Source organism: Vulpes vulpes, chromosome 11 (genome assembly GCF_048418805.1).
Source record: "Vulpes vulpes isolate BD-2025 chromosome 11, VulVul3, whole genome shotgun sequence".
NCBI classification, from domain to species: domain Eukaryota; kingdom Metazoa; phylum Chordata; class Mammalia; order Carnivora; family Canidae; genus Vulpes; species Vulpes vulpes.
Window position 1 is genome coordinate 27,001,151 of NC_132790.1, and position 16,047 is coordinate 27,017,197.

General features: G+C 55.2%; 1 protein-coding gene across 2 annotated transcripts; it reads left to right on the top strand.

The window, feature by feature from the left end:
• The first annotated feature begins 800 nt into the window (after nucleotides 1-800).
• On the top strand, nucleotides 801-9,692 carry SERPINH1 (serpin family H member 1). 2 transcript variants are annotated; one of them, XM_026010454.2, is made up of 6 exons: nucleotides 846-1,009; nucleotides 2,159-2,202; nucleotides 4,643-5,307; nucleotides 5,927-6,025; nucleotides 6,131-6,363; nucleotides 8,703-9,692. In XM_026010454.2, exons 3-6 carry the CDS (start codon nucleotides 4,686-4,688, stop codon nucleotides 9,003-9,005), a joined length of 1,257 nt encoding a protein of 418 aa, XP_025866239.1. In that variant the 5' UTR covers nucleotides 846-1,009; nucleotides 2,159-2,202; nucleotides 4,643-4,685; the 3' UTR covers nucleotides 9,006-9,692. The 2 variants fall into 2 exon arrangements, with proteins under 2 accessions (XP_025866238.1, XP_025866239.1); XM_026010453.2 differs by lacking the exon at nucleotides 2,159-2,202 and having other exon boundaries at nucleotides 801-1,009.
• Nucleotides 9,693-16,047: the final 6,355 nt, after the last annotated feature.

Below are 16,047 nucleotides of genomic sequence, written 5' to 3' on the forward strand. Positions count from 1 at the left end.
GGTGGGGTGAGAGGGGTTGATAGTGAGCCCTGGAACCCTGGGAGGGGGCCCAGACAGGGAGGGGGCGGGGATAACCAAAGAGAGAGGGAGAGGGACCGATGGAAAAGAAGCAAGGAATGACAGCACCACATTCACACCCAAAGAAGGAACTGTGGCCCAGCAAAGGAAAAGTGACTTGCTGAGGATCATACAGCGTATTGCTTAGTGGACCCTCAGGGCTCTCCTTCCTGTGCACCCTTCCAGACCCAGCCGGACCACGGGGATCCCAGGACTCTCCAGAGTTAGGGTCTGGTATTGGGCTCGGTAGGATCCCTTCTCCCCTTAGGGCAGTCACTGAGGTCGAGGTGTTCAGGATAAGCTGCGGATGGAGAAACAGGCCGCCTCTCAATTTCTCGCCACCTCCCCAAGACCCAGGAGACGGGCCCTGATTGAGGAGGGGGCGTGCCGGGGAACCAGTTAAGCTTCTGCTCTAACACCGGAGAGTGGATCTCCTCGGGGCAGAGCCCCCGCCGGGGGCCGTGCTGCTGCGCGCTGTGCCATCCGGGGTCAGCAGCTTGGCGCGGGGCGCTCCTCTCCGGGGTCCCTTCCAGCTCCGCCGCCCCCCCCCCCGCCCCCATCTCCAGGCCCTCGAAGGTCGGGAGCCCCCGCAGGGCCAGCCGAGCCGAAGGGCCCGCGCGCCGAGCAGGCCCCGCAGGCCCCCGCGCCCGGCCCCGCCCGCCCGATGTGGGGGTCCCCGCGCCCCGCGCCCCGCGCCCCGCCCGATGTGGGGGGCAGTAGGACCCAGGGGCCGGGCGAGAGCCCGCAGGGGGAGGGGCGGGAGCCGGGGCGGTCTGGGGGAGGTCTTTGGCTTTTTTTGGCGGAGCTGGGGCGCCCTCCGGAAGCTTTTCCAACTTTCCAGAAGTTTCTCGGGACGGGCGGGAGGAGGGGACCGCCATATATAGAGCTGGGGCGCCGGGAGCGACGAGAGTGGGATCCGTCCGCGGTGCGCGAGGGGCTCTCGCCGGCCCAGGTGAGGGCGCGGCCGGCGGAGGAGGGCGGAGGAGGGCGGAGGGCGCCCGGAGGGGAGCGGGGGACGGCGACGCCGGTGGGGCAGCCGGGCCGGGCAGCCGGGGTCGGGCCCGGAGGCCCCGCAGAAGCCTGGGGCCGGGGCGGTGGCGGCGGGAGGAGGCCGCGGGCTGGGGGCCCCGGGGAGGGGGGGCGGGGGGCCCGGGGCCGGCGGGGCTTGTGGGGGAGGTGGGGGGAGGAGGGGGAGGGGCCGTGGCGCTCCCGGGCGGGGGCGCCCCAGTTAGGACCGAGCCCCCTGCGGCGGCCCCTCTGATGAGCAGCCTGCACGTGCAGGGGTGCAGGGGCTGGCAGCCGGGAGAGGAGCGTGGCCGGCGCCCCGTCCCCCCTCCCCCCCCCGCTCCCTTCAGAAAGGAGGCGAGGGCCTCGGCAGGGCCCGGTCCCCCACCCGGGAGGGCAGGGCAGGCAGCCGCCCCGGAGGCTGTGAGTCCCCGACCTCAAGGCCAGGCAGGCTTCCCTGCCCCCAGCGGGACGTTCCTGGGCGGCCGCAGTGGAGGAAGAAGGAAAGCGCCTCCCGCAGGGCCGGGAGGCCCGGCTCCTCCTCTTCCCGGTTTCGGGCAGGACCCTCCGGGCTGTAGGGCCCGGATGGAGGCTGGAGGAAAACTGGAGGCCTTGGTTCCCTGGCAGTCTCTGGCCGGTACCACACCCTCCCGTCCTCGGAGGTTCATCGGCCCATCCCCCCTTCCTGAGGCCTCCGGATCCACTCCTTTTGTCTCTAGTCACCAGGATTCCCAGAAGGTGTTTTTTTTGTTTGCTTCTTAAACTCACTGTGTAATGGGATACCACATCCAGGCTTCCTCAGGGGCTCTGTGGGTGCTCCTGGGAGGAAGGAGCCCTGCGCTAGGATGCTTGACCCCTGCTGATTCTGTGGGATGTGGCGTTGGCTCCCTGCCCCTCTCTGGCCTCAGTTGCTCCGACCCCACCGTGAGATGAACAACTTCCAAGGCCTCTGTGGATCTGGGACTGATTATGCCTTATTTTGTGCCAGGGACAGTGTAGCTGGGTCCCATTTGGGGATTGGGGCTTCCAGGCCCCACCTCACCAGCACCCCAGCTCTGCCCAATCCCACCCTCCTCATTCTTCTGTTTTCTTTCAGAATGAAAAAGGCAGGCATTGACCTCCCTCTGAGGCAGTTTCAAGGTACTTTAGACACCCTCAAGTGTTTGAGATCCTCTCCGGTGGCCCTCCTAGATTTGCTTCCCTTCCCTCTTACTTCCAGAAACCCAGAATCCAGTCTAAACTCAGTCTGGCTGGCTGTGGACACAGCCCTCAGTTCCCTGCGCGTATATTTATTGTGTCCTTTGTGGGACTGTAAATTATCTAACCGTGGCCTCAGGGCCGGGATTTCTCTGTGGCAATGTGGGCTGGGCTGGGCTGTGGGAGGCTGGCTTGCTTGCCGTGACTTGTCTTCCTCTGTGACTGCTGCTGGGTTAGCAGGGCAGCCCTTCTCCACAGCCACACATCTGCCTGCACCTCCTTGCAGAGACACATGTGCAGACTCAAAGCCAAGGCCAGAGAGGCTCTAGGGCACCCTCTGGGACCTGAACCCAGGCCTCCTGCTTCCCAGGCTGGAAGCCCCCCTCTGCCGGCGGATGGAGATAATTCAGTTTCCAGCCTGCCACGTCACCTAGAGCTGGAGTGGGAGCAGGAGCAGGAGCGCAGCTGTGTGGCTGCCTGAGGAATCCCAAACTAGTCATTTGGAGCTTGCTTGGAAGGCCCCTCCCAGACCTTTGAGGTTCTGGTTGGCTGTGGGTGGGGGCTGTCAAGATGGTGTCTGCCACGTGGCAGGGCCGTGAGCTGGGCTCCTTGACTGTGTCCTAACGGGATGCAAGTGGCCTCTGCCCGGGGTCTGTTCTCTGACATCAGCCGTATGAACTAGAGGTGGCCTTTGAATGGAGTGCCCATATGCTTGTTATCTTGGCATAACAATTAGCAGTGCCCCTGTTTCATGTCCTCAGGTGTCCTTGGTTGTACAATAATTCTATGGTCATTCTGCCTTTGAGACTCCCGGGCCTGGTGGGGAAGGAGCTAGGGCTGGGAGGAAGGCAGCCCGGGCCCTGGGATAGATCACCTCCCTGGTCTCTACTCTAGGTAGGGTACAGGTCTCTCTTGTGCCCTGCGTCCTCCCCACCCCTTTCCCCATGCATCCTTTGCTTCTCCTTTACACTGCACCTTCAAAGAGATGGCACCCCAGGCAGGGGGCCCTGCCCAGCTTCACAGGCTGTCTGTAGCAGTGGAGTCTTCCCAGAAACCCAGTGCTCCTGCAGGCAGGCCAAAGTCCTGAGGGTCCTGCACCAGGATTCTGATTTTTCAGTCTGTCTTGAGGACCACGAGATGGGATCCGCCAGAGCAGTAGGATCCCAGCCTCCACCAGAGTTCCTTCCATCCCTTCCCTTTGCCCTGTCACCTCCTTTTCCATTCTGCCTGAAAGTAGGGAGGAAGCACCCCATGCAGAGAGACTGTCCTGACTGGAAGGCAGTGAGGGGAGTGAGTGGAGGGAGGCTTGTTTTAGGGGCCACTGCTACCCTGGTTTGGGAAGGGTCTTGAGGGCAACCCTGAAGCCATAGAGCAGAGAGCCTGGGTGGCAGCGACTGTCAGATGGGAGGGCAGAATGGACCCTGAGATGGACCCAGCTTCCTGTGAACATCCGGCCAGCCTCTGGTGAAGGGGAGAGGGTGTCATTGCTCCGTTGAGCTGCAGTATCCTTCCTCTCAGGAAACCTACCCCCTGCTCAGCTTTTGTCCTGGGGATTTCCCCTTCACTCCAGGGACCCGGGACTGCTGGGCAGGCATGTCCCTGCTAGGACACAGGCCTTGGGCTTGGAGACCTAGGCCGAGACAGCTGGGAAAATGGGGACCGGCCCTGAGAGAGGAGTGGACACACACTCAAGGTCACCTGTGGGGCAGCAGGGTGGAGCATCTGGGCTCCCCCACTTAATGAGTGAGCTAACCAGTGACTCATTAACATTCCAGGCCAGAAGGAAAGGCGTGGGGGGAGGAGCAGGCCTTCAGCCTGTCCCAACAGGACATCCTTTGCCTAGGCACCTGTGCTTCATGCAGACCCTCAGTCCCTCTGCCACTTTTTTCCCACTGGAAACCACCCGGGGGCGGGGGTGGGGGGGAGGTATGAGATCAGAGCTAATCTTTATACAAACCGAGGACTCTTATGTCTGGCCAGGTGGCCCTGGTTTCTGTTCATTCAGGAACACCTGAGGCCTATTGTGTGCTTAGCCCTGGAGATACAGAGGGAAACCAGGCTGGCTAGATTTCCTGTCCTCTTGGAGGTCATGGACTAGTTAGGGATGGAAAGAAATGCATAATGAACGCATAAGACTAAATGTCTGTTCAGTTTAAGAAATCAGTAGAGTGGAGGTGGTGACTTTCTATAAATCCTGCTTTGGATAACGGGATCAGGGTAGGCCTCACAGAGAGTGAGCAGAGTGAGTCCTCTGACCTGGGCAACCTTGAGTTAGGGCCAGAACTCTCTGGCTCTGATCTGCAGGGGACTTGGTGGCTGCCAGAAGGCTGGGGATGGTCGTAGGGGAGGAACACCTAGGGCTTCAGGGCCACCCTCTCTGCAGCCCTCACAGGTCCTCCGTGGTGCCTCCAATCCGTCTCCCAGCCATGCGCTTCCTCCTGCTCCTCAACACCTGCTGCCTCCTGGCCGTGGCCCTGGCGGCCGAGGTGAAGAAGCCCGCGGCTGCAGCGGCCCCCGGCTCTGCCGAGAAGCTGAGCCCCAAAGCGGCCACGCTGGCTGAGCGCAGCGCCGGCTTGGCCTTCAGCCTGTACCAGGCCATGGCCAAGGACCAGGCGGTGGAGAACATCCTGCTGTCACCCGTGGTGGTGGCCTCGTCCCTGGGGCTCGTGTCGCTGGGGGGCAAGGCCACCACGGCATCCCAGGCCAAGGCGGTGCTGAGCGCGGAGCAGCTGCGCGACGAGGAGGTGCACGCGGGCCTGGGCGAGCTGCTGCGATCGCTCAGCAACAGCACTGCGCGCAACGTGACGTGGAAGCTGGGCAGCCGCCTGTACGGGCCCAGCTCCGTCAGCTTCGCCGAGGACTTCGTGCGCAGCAGCAAGCAGCACTACAACTGCGAGCACTCCAAGATCAACTTCCGCGACAAGCGCAGCGCCCTGCAGTCCATCAATGAGTGGGCGGCGCAGACCACCGACGGCAAGCTGCCCGAGGTCACCAAGGACGTGGAGCGCACGGATGGCGCGCTGCTGGTCAATGCCATGTTCTTCAAGCGTGAGTCCGGAGGCGAGGGGCAGCAGGGCACAGAGCTCTCAGCAGCCGGGGTGGGGGATGCAGCTCAGTGGGCGTTGCCCGAATGCCTGATGGGTGCCAGGGCAGAGGGCAGCCGTGGTGGTGGCTGAGCTGAGGGTCCTCCTTTTTTGTTGTTGTTGTTTTAAGATTTTATTTATTTATTAGAGAGAACGAGTGGTGGGGTGGGGCAGAGGGAGAGAAGCAACCTCCCTGCTGAGCGGGAAGTCTGATGTGGGGCTCTATCCCAGGACCTGGATATTATGACCTGAGCTGAAGGCAGCCACTTAACTGCCTGAGCCACCCAGGTGCCCCCAAAGGGTCCTCTTTCTGAAGGCATTCCTCTGTTGTGTGGAACCAGCCAGGCCCTAAGCGTAGAGAGCCACAGCTTCAGGCAGCATGTCTGGGGGTGAGCACCCCTGCCCCCCAAAGTGGGGGAACATGTACTCTGTGGGCTGGATGCTCAGAGCGGTGGTGGGCTGCAGCTGAGTCCCAAAGACTGGAACAAAGGCTTGTGGCAGAGAGAAATCCAGGGGGGTACAGTTGGAGGTCTGTGTCCCAAGTGGGGGCCTGTTTCTGACCTGGTGTTCTGCTTCCACTACAGCACACTGGGACGAGAAGTTCCACCACAAGATGGTGGATAACCGAGGCTTCATGGTAACCCGTTCCTATACCGTGGGTGTCACGATGATGCACCGCACAGGTGGGCACCCTGGGAGCTGTGGGCCGAGGTGGGGGTATGCGGGTGCTTGCGGCCTGGCCTGCCCCCAGAGCAGCATGCCCAGTGCCCTCTCTGCTCCCCTCCCAGGCCTCTACAACTACTACGATGATGAGAAAGAAAAGCTGCAGATTGTGGAGATGCCCCTGGCCCACAAGCTCTCCAGCCTCATCATCCTCATGCCGCACCATGTGGAGCCCCTTGAGCGCCTTGAGAAGCTGCTGACCAAGGAGCAGCTGAAGATCTGGATGGGGAAGATGCAGAAAAAGGCTGTTGCCATCTCCCTGCCCAAGGGTGTGGTGGAGGTGACCCACGACCTACAGGTGAGGGGTGGCCCACCTTGGGGTCTGCAGGGCCTAGAGGAGATGGATGTTTGGGGCACGCATTCGTCAGCTCAGCAGGTCTGCCCTGGGCCTCTGTGGGTGTCCAGGCAGTACTGGGCACTGCTGGGGGAGGAGGCATGGGACCTGCCCTTTGGGAACATGAGGATGACCTCAGTAGCTAAATACACCTGGATGCCTGCCATGTGCCAGACCCTCTTCTGAGCACTTCATATATATTAAACTTTTAATCCTCAAATTAGCTTTGTTAGGTAGGACCATCAAGCTTCTTAGAGATGAGGAAACTGAGTCTTAGGAAGGCTGAACAGCTTATCCAGAGTCACACACAGATGGTAGCTCTGGTGTCTGGCACCAGGCCACATCCTGATTCTGTGCCATGTTGCCTCTGAGAATCTGAGGTGGCCCCAGTGACACAATGGTCGAGCTTGACGGTTGTCCCCCACATGTCAGGAAGACTAACAGTGGCTGTCAGCAGTGGGGCACTAGGGATGGCTGGAGACTGACTCCATGCACTCAACAGTGTTTTCCCCTCCTGACCACCCTGGGGCGGGGGGGGGGTGGTGGTGGTGGCCTGTGGCTTGGAGAGAAGTTATGACTTGCCAAGGTACCCTTGGTTAGTAAGCAGTGGAGCTGTAGTGAGTCCTCAGGGTGAAAACTCAGGGCGGCCTTTTAGTCAGCCAGGAGAGACTTTTACCTGCTCAAAAGAGGAGGCTTTTATCTCATTCCTGCTTTGGGTGCCAGAAATGGTTCCTTGGCAAGCCTCTCCCTCACAGAATTGATTAAGACCTGCTGCTGATGCTGTGGACAGAAAGCTTGAGGTGAAATGGGGCATAGGCTGCACACCACAGGCTAATGGCACTTGCGTAGTCTGTACTGTGGATCGTGCTGAGTTTTCCAGGCAGGGGCCATGGCCATGTCTTTCCTGGGCCCACTCCAGGCCCTCCCCAGCTCCTCCTGCTGTGATGAGACTCCATTGGCCCCCCCCCCCCCCCACCTTTTTTTTTTCTTGCATCTTCCTGGAATCCTGAATGGACACACCAGTCACAGGGATACATTTAAGTTGAGAGATGCAAAGTGTGTGACTTGAGGGTCATTGGGACTGGAATAGCCAGCTGGGCCTGGAACACAGGTCTCCGGACCCCCTGACCCTCAGGCCCACAGGTCAGGTGTGTGTTTGGCCCTGCCAGGGAGGTGGGCTGTTCTGCAGAAACCAGACTGCAGCTGCTGGTGACTCAGGCTGCAGTCTTGCACTGCTGTGTTTTCGTCACTGAGAGTCAGGGAGGAGGTGGGACCTGAGCCCTGCCCTGGGAGAGCTCTGAGCCAGGGGCAAGAAACAGGCCTAGACATTGAAACAGAGAGAGGCTGGGGTGCTGAGCCCCAGGGAGGCAAGGCTTCCTGGAAGGTGGGGTGGTGAAAGCATCCTATAGGGATGCAGGTAGGCCATCGACACACCGTTGCACTTGCCAGTTGTTCAGTAGACTCTTGGATAGAGAGCCAGGGGGCATGCTAAGGGGTGAGGCCATGGTGCAAGCACAGTTCACGTGTGAAAGAGCTGGCTCCCGGGGGCTCTCCAGAGCCATGAAAAATGTGTGTTGCGGGGGATGCGTGTTTGCGGGGGTAGGTTTTAATTTTTCACTATGGAAATACATAAAAGTATATTTAAAATAGGTCAGCATAGTGAGCCCTCCCCCATGTATCCATCCCCCAGCTGCAACCATCAGTAACTCATGACCAGTAAGGCTTCATCTATACACACCCGTTGCTCCCCCATCAAATTATTTTGAAGCAAATCCTAGGCATCTGTCACTCTGGACAGGTTTAAGCCCCAGGGTTATATAGTCAGAGCTATCCTTAGATTAGTCTTTCTTAAATTTGAGTGTGCCAAGAATTACCCAGAGATTTTGTTAAGGAAGGTTCTCGGGTCCACCCTCCGAAATTGTGATTTAGTGGCTCTGGGAGGTGTGGGTCAAGAAATGTGTTTCCTGGAACCTCCCAGGTGGTACCCCTACTAGCTGCCCACGATCCATACTCTGAGAAGCACTGATCAGGATTGCTCGGCAGGACCAGGGATAAATGCTGCCTTTCCTGCAAGCCTCAGTTTTCTCATTTGTGAAGTGGCTTTTAGAAGCTCTTGCAGTGTTGTCATGAGAGCTACGAAGCAGTGGTTCAAAGTGCCCACATCATGTCTAGCACACAGAAGGTGACTGGGAGGGGGACAGACAGAGTAGGAGATGATGGGTGGTGTGGGTAGAGGGTGAAGGTCTAGAAGCCTTGCCCATCGTGGCCTCACCTGGCACCTCTCCCACCCCCTGGTCCTGCAGAAACACCTGGCTGGGCTGGGTCTGACGGAGGCCATTGACAAGAACAAGGCAGACCTGTCACGCATGTCAGGCAAGAAGGACCTGTACCTGGCCAGTGTGTTCCACGCCACCGCCTTCGAGTGGGACACGGAGGGCAACCCCTTCGACCAGGACATCTACGGGCGCGAGGAGCTGCGCAGCCCCAAGCTCTTCTATGCTGATCACCCCTTCATCTTCCTGGTTCGGGACACCCAGAGTGGCTCCCTGCTATTCATTGGGCGCCTGGTCCGGCCCAAGGGTGACAAGATGCGAGATGAGCTGTAGGGCCCCCCAGGGTCACGGGATGGCAGGAAGCAGCCGAAGGCTCCTGAGACACATGGGTGCTATGGGGGGGGAGCTGAGGTACTGGCCTTGGATGTTCCATGGGGTGGGGTGGGGAAACAGAGCAGGCTTCCTGTGTGTCTGAGCAGACCTTCCCAGCCAGAATTCACTCTGCTTGGACATGGGCCCCCAGATACCACGATGCTGAGCCCAGACACCCTGCATTCTGTGGGACCTGCTAAATAGTCACGTCCTGCCCTCAGAGTCCTGGGATTAAGCCTGCCTCAGTGTTCATATTTATAGCCAAATGCTTTCTCATCTGTGAGATGGAATCAAACTAGGGGGGGTTCAGCCCAGCCCTGTGGAATGGGGGCCCTCTCTCCCTGACCCTACCATCACCTCAGCCCTCTCTCCAGCTCTATTCCAATCCTCTCCCAACTCCCCTCAACTATAAAATGAGGTGCTGCAGCCCCTGGGACAGGCACCCCCATGATGGCCCTGGTCCCAGTGAGAGGGATCGGGAAATAGCTTGTGGGCAGACTCTGGTCAGGCATCATGGGGCTGAACTTTTGTTTTTCCTTTTGTAGATTTTCAAAGGTGGGGAGGGCAGGGGAAAAATGAGCCTTTGTTGCTGTCAAACCAAGAACTTATTTGTACAATTTTTTTTTTCAATAAAACTTTTCCAGTGAAGTTTTGTTGGAGCATGGAGGGTGATTGGTTCAGAGATTCCGTGTCATTCTTCCCAGGGGACAAGGGCTCCTGTTGAGCCGGGGCCCATGTCAGGCCCTGAAATGCTGGCAAATAACTGCACGCCCAGTTATCCCAGCCAACTTGAATTGTTTTGGCCCTGGCTGCTCTGGAAAGACAGTGGCTGCAGGGCTGGAATGACCGTGCTGGACCTGGAGCCCAGGGCATTCCAGACTTGAGCTTTGGCCTTCTAGTCTTTAGCCTCCTAGCTTTTTGCTTGAAGCTGACCTCGTCCATACCCAGGGCCAGGTGTGCCTGACTGGGCAGGGCTTTGGCAGGGAGGAGCTTATGGGATCCTGGTTCTATTGGGGTTTGTAGCAGGAGAGGAAGAGGGACCTGACAGTCCTCATACTGGTTCCCTCTCATGGTCCTTGGGGCTCCTGATACCATAGCTAGGGAGGGTGAGGGTGAGTGGGATGCATAGGACAGAGACCTGTGGCAGAGGAGCAGAGGAGACTGGATTGAGCCCCATCTGCTGCTTGTTGGCTATGTGGTCTTGGGCAGGTCACTCTCTCTGGCTTCTAACAACTTTGTTCTGGGATTGTTGGTCCAGGGAAGGAGCCCCTACCTGGCTGGGCACACAGAGAGGTAGCTGTGAAGGGCCAGCTGACTCACTCCTATTAGTACCACAACAGAATTTTAACACAGCTGTCAGAACTCCAGGTCTGTCCTGTGCTGTGGGCCCAATAAATTAGCTCTGCTCTCAAGGGGCTTATTTGGAGGTGGAGACCTACAGTGACAAGTGTGCTCATCATCCACTGTTCTGGTCCCCTGGATCATTCTGTTCCAGACTTATCACACTTATTCTCCTGCCTCAGGGCCTTCGCACTTGTTCTTTCTGTCTGGCAAGCGGTTCTTTGTCAAGGGTGCCTTTTTTGTCATCCAGAACTCAGCCCGAATGTCATTTGCTCAACAAGGCCTTCCCTGATAACCCAATAGAAGCAGCTCCTCCACTGCTGCAATTTCTGTACTGTTTTCTTATTCTTCTGACTCCTTAATGCTGTGAAATTTTCCATGTTTGGACTCCTCACTGTCTCCACTATTAGAATGGAAGCTTCACAAGAATAGGGACCACGTCTTGTTCACCACTGTGTGTCCTGCACCTGGACTCAGTATCATACACACATAAGAAACTAAAAACATATTCACTGGGTAAGTGAAGCAGCTATGCTAGAAGGGTAGGGAGGCTGTGGGAGTACAGAGGAGGGAACCATGACTGCCTTGGGGAGATAAGGAAGGCTCCTAGGAGGTGAGATGGGTTGCCTTGAGGAGGGAGTTGGTATTTTCTTTTTTTTTTAAAATCAGAATAATGATTTAAATATCAGCTGGTACTACCTTTGCATTTTGCTTCTAACACCATGTTTGTGCCAAACACCATGTCAGTCACTTGATATATATAATTTTATTCCAGTCTTTTAGCAGCTTGCCTAGGTAGGGATTATCCCTGTGTTAGTGGCGGGATGCCCAAGGCCCCACAGCACAGCCAGGGTGCTAAGCCGGAATTGCTTCTAGGAAGGGCAGGAGAGGAACTGGCCGGATTCTAATAAGGTGTGTAGCCTGCTTATAGAGTCTACCTATGTGTGCTGTCCCGCTGTCCCACTTATTCCCCACAGTAGCCCAATTAGGTGGGAAGTCATCCTGATCACACAAGCATGGCTCCGAGGCAGAGGAACACTAGACAAGCACCCGGGACTCCGGGGCCGGGAGTTCAGCCTGTGACAGCTCCCTCAGCAGGAGGGAGTGCCCTGCCAGGTGAGAGCTCAGAGCAAAATACACCAGGCCTGGGTGTGGGGGCCACCCAGATGACACAGAAGGGCCCTGAGGTCATCTGGGCACATGCAGGGGTGGTGGTGAGAGGTCTGTGCTCCCACTTCACAGTGAAGGGTGGAGTTGCTGGTATAGGAGGTGGCAGGGCAGGTGGCAGAGGCAGATGGGTCAAGGTTGGACCAGAGCCGGACACCAGGCCAAGTGCCTCCAGTGGCCCATCCAGATCCCGTGTGGAGCTTCCCAATGGGGGCTTTTGGAGGGAGGTCCTGTTATTCCCACCATGCTGCTCGTTAAAGTTGCAGAGATAGGACTGCTGAATTGTGAGGGTCCTGGATGTGGCTCAGATATGGGGACATGGGGTTTAACTTTCTACTGAGGGTTGATCATGTGCCTGGCCCTTGCTGTGTATGATCTCATTCAATCTGCAGAGCTTTCCTAAGGGGTAGCTACTACTGTCCCATGTTACAGATGAGAAACTGGCTCAGAGAGGTGAAGTAGCGGGCCCAAGGCCACCCAGCAGGTCAATGGCAGGGCCTGGCCTATATGGAAACCCAAGTCTCCTGTGGAGGAGAGAAGTCGTGGACAGGGATGAGTGCCACATTCCACAGTCACCGATGGGATTCTATGTAACCTTAACCCCAGTCCCTGCAGCATGGTGCTCATTTCCTGCACCTGTGGGAGAGGAAACGGAGCCCAGCTGAGACCTCCTTGAGAGCAGGCCCTGGTCTGTCCTTGTCCTGCTGCAGCCTATACCTAGCACAATACCTGGTACAGAGGAGGTGCCTAATAGATGCTCACTCCAAGGAAGTGGTCCAGTGGGTGCTCAAGTGCTTAGCTGCAGAGGCATTGGAGCCTGACAGCCCTGGCCTATGGTCCAGCATCCTCAGGATTCTGAGAGGATGAGGCAGGAGCTAAGGCCCTGGGGCCTGAGCTCTGCAGCTTGCATCGTCACCTCCACACTCTGTCGGTCACAGTCGTGAGGGACACCCAGATCCGAGGGATGAGGAATAGACTCTACTTCTCAATGGCAGGAGCAGCAAAATAGCATGGACATGTTTTCAATCTACCAGCCAGGGGCAGGCAGTTCTCAGGTCCCACTCCCATTGTCTCCAGTCCCAGAACTGGAGTTTAATGGTTGCCTGCCAGAGGGGACTAGTTCCAGAGTCAAATCTGGAAGGAGGAAGCATACACATCAAAAGAACCACAAGACTTTGCTAATTTACATCAGCACAAAATCTGGAAAACATAGGTAGGAACATTTTCTATGGGTGCTAGTCTATGGAGGGAGAAACGATTTCATTGGCTTGAATTTGTTTATAATACAGGATACATTTACCTGAGATCTAGATTCAGTGTGCTCATCAGTGTGAGCAGCAAAGGGTGCTTTTCATTGTTGGCTTAGCAGTTGACTGAACTCTAGATTCAATTGGGAGCTGTGCTTTATTGCTGTTGAAATCCCAGGAATTTCTTGCTTTAAAATAGAGGAAGAGGGGCACCTGGGTGGCTCAGTGGTTGAGCATCCGCCATTAGCTCAGGTCGTGATCGCAGGGTCTTGGTATTGAGTCCCGTATCAGGCTCCCCATTGGGAACCAGCTTCTCCCTCTGCCTGTGTCTCTGCCTCTCTGTCTCTCATGAATAAATAAATAAATAATCTTAAAAAAAATAAAATAGAGGAAGGAGCCCAAAGCCTAAGAGAGGGAGGAATGTTGAGGTGGGTTTACCCTGTGTGATCCACTCCCATACCCCCTAGCCAAGTTCCACACTCCTGGCTTTCTCTTACAGAGCCTGTAGCAAACTCCCTTTACCAAGACATAGGGACCTCCATTAGTGAGGGCAGTGTCTTTGAAACGTGATGCACTACTTGCTCCCTGCAGGCTAGGGATGCTGGTGGAAGATGCTGCCATAGAAATGGGCTCCATAATTAAAGTGGAAATGCTGGGGTCCCAGGGGAGTGGAGCACATAGAGCAGCACTTGGCCTTCTGGAATATCAGACATCAGGCGGTACTCAGAATGGTCTAACTTACAGATATCTTCAGCAGAGGCTAATTGCTCAAAGGTCAGATAGAACCAAAGGGACCAAACAGGCAGCCTCTAAGTCCTCCTTCATCTGTATAACAGAAGCAACAGGACAATAAACAGACCCTTCCAGGTTGGGCTGTAGAAGCCCAGCTTGAGCCACTATGAAAGAGAGCCTCAGTTCTCTCCCCCAAAGCCCTTTGAATGGAAGAGGGGCCGGTACACTTCAGAGCGAACCCTTCAATGGCACCCAGACACGTACTGTAAATCTTTCCTGGGCCCTTTGCCCAAGAACTGTGCTCTGTCAAGGGAAAATACACAGATTTTTCAGGGATTAGCAGACCTTGAGTCTATTTAATGCTCATTTCTGAAGACACAGAGAACCACTGTGTAGGGGCTCAAGTGGATCAGGTGGTAATTGGAGTTCAGACTCAAGTCCAGGCATGCTGCACCCAGTCAGACTCTGGACTTGTCCTGAAATAATTTTCTTAGTTTCAGGGTGTAAAATTGAAATTTACAGGTGGAATTCACACATGACTCTCCAGGCCTATGGAATAAGGGCCATTATAGTAGAAAGGGACAAGTACTGGAACTTTCCCTTCTTACCAATCAATAGACTGAAATAATGATTCAACTCCAGGAAAATCATAGAAACTCATGCCATCATCAAAGGCTTGAAAGTGGCAGGGGTGGTGTCTGTCATGTGCTCCTTAACTCACTGGTTTGGCCTCTGCGGAAGGCACAGGTTTCAGAATGACAGGGAGCCATCGCAGGCTTACTCAGATGATGATTCCAGTTGCAGTTGCTATTCTAGGGGTAGGTTTTGTTTTTTAAAAGATTTTGTTTATTTATTTGAGAGAGAGCACAAGCAGGGGGAGCAGCAGAGGGAGAGGGAGAAGCAGTCTCCCAGCTGAGCAGGGAGCCCAATGCAGAGCTTGATCCCAGGACCCCAGGATCATGACCTGAGCCGAAGGCAGATGCTTAACAGACAGACACCCAGGTACCCTCTGCCTGTGTCTCTGCCTCTCTGTGTCTCTCATGAATAAATAAATAAATAATCTTAAAAAAAATAAAATAGAGGAAGTACCCCAGGTAACCAGAAGGTGTGTGAGTGTGTGTGTTTTTCTGGAACTAAATGTACATATTTTTTGTCACTTGATGTGAAACTTACTTATCTGAAAATTTTTCTCTCTTCCTCTATATAGAACACCAGAAGTGGTTTTCTTTCTCTTGGCAGAGACCGCAGTATAGCTTTCTCATCTTGTCTTGAAACTTGTCAAGTTCCTGGTTCTCTGCTATGATTTAATCTTCGGGAATTTTGATTATCCTCCCAAATTATAGGACATCTTATTTGTCTACTGTATTGATTACTGCATGTTCCAGGATTTGGGGAATGGAAAGTAGCAGGTACTTTAGATGCATTGATAAGGTACAAATGTACTGAGAATGAGGGATAAATCCCATTAGAACACAGAGGCCTGTCACCAGTGAAGTTTCTGGGTGCTCAGTGGTTTGGATTCTCCATAGAAACAGAATCAACAGAAGATATAGACATACATGATATGGATATAGATATAAATGTATGTAGATACATATGGATATAAAGAGATTTATTATAAGGAGTTGGCTCACACAATTATGGAGGCTGAGAAGCCTCAAGTCTGTAGTTGGCAAGCCAGAGATCCAGGAGAGTTAATGATACAATTCCAGTCCAAGTTTGAAGGCCTAAGAAGCAAGTGAGCTGATGGCGTAAGTTCTAGTCTGAAGGCAATAAAAGACTAATGTCCTAGCTTGAAGATAGGCAGAGAGCAAATTCTCCCTTGCTCAGCCTTTTGTTTAATTCAGATCTTCAACAGATTAGACAAGGCCCACCCACACTGGGAAGGCCGTCTGCTTTGCTCAGTCCATGGATTCAGTTGTTAATCTTATCCCTCACAGACACACCCAGAATAATGTGTGACCAAGTGTCCTGGCATCGTGCTTTCATCCCTAGGAGTATTAAGAAAGTACACGTGGGCTTCTGTATGTGTGGGAGGCAATCTGTATTACATTTTGGTGTGCTGCCCTGATGCATTTACTGAGTAGCCTGTAAGCTGCCTCTTAGAGAGGAGCCCAGAGCAGGAGAAGGCTTCTGGGTGGTCTAGGCTGAAGGGCAGGCAGCTCTTCCAATAGCTCCGATGACCCCGAAGGGATTCAGGTGTCTGCAGTGAATGAGGGTGCTGTTCAAGCCCACAGCCAACCCTGCTGGAAGCAGCGCAGTGGAGCCTCTGAGATTTAGGAGCAAATACTCCTTGGTGAGCAATTTTCTTCCTTTTGAGGAAGAGTGCTTGGCTTATTGCTGGGCCTCACTGAGCATGGTCCCTGTGTGGGAGGCACCAGCAACTATAAAGTAATTAATGACTGTCACCCACAATCCTCTTTTTTCTCAGAATACTTGAGGTGTATGTGCTCAGTGATTACTGACTGGGGTGTCAGGGAGTCGTGCATCACGTGTGAAAACGCACTCTTTCTCTC

Bases quoted from the DNA above. Each gene is read 5' to 3' on its own strand.
- SERPINH1 (XM_026010453.2), top strand. From the start codon at position 4,686: ATGCGCTTCCTCCTGCTCCTCAACACCTGCTGCCTCCTGGCCGTGGCC. The intron at 6,026-6,130 runs GTGGGCACCCTG...CTCCCCTCCCAG, and splicing joins CACGATGATGCACCGCACAG to GCCTCTACAACTACTACGAT. The intron at 6,364-8,702 runs GTGAGGGGTGGC...CTGGTCCTGCAG, and splicing joins AGGTGACCCACGACCTACAG to AAACACCTGGCTGGGCTGGG.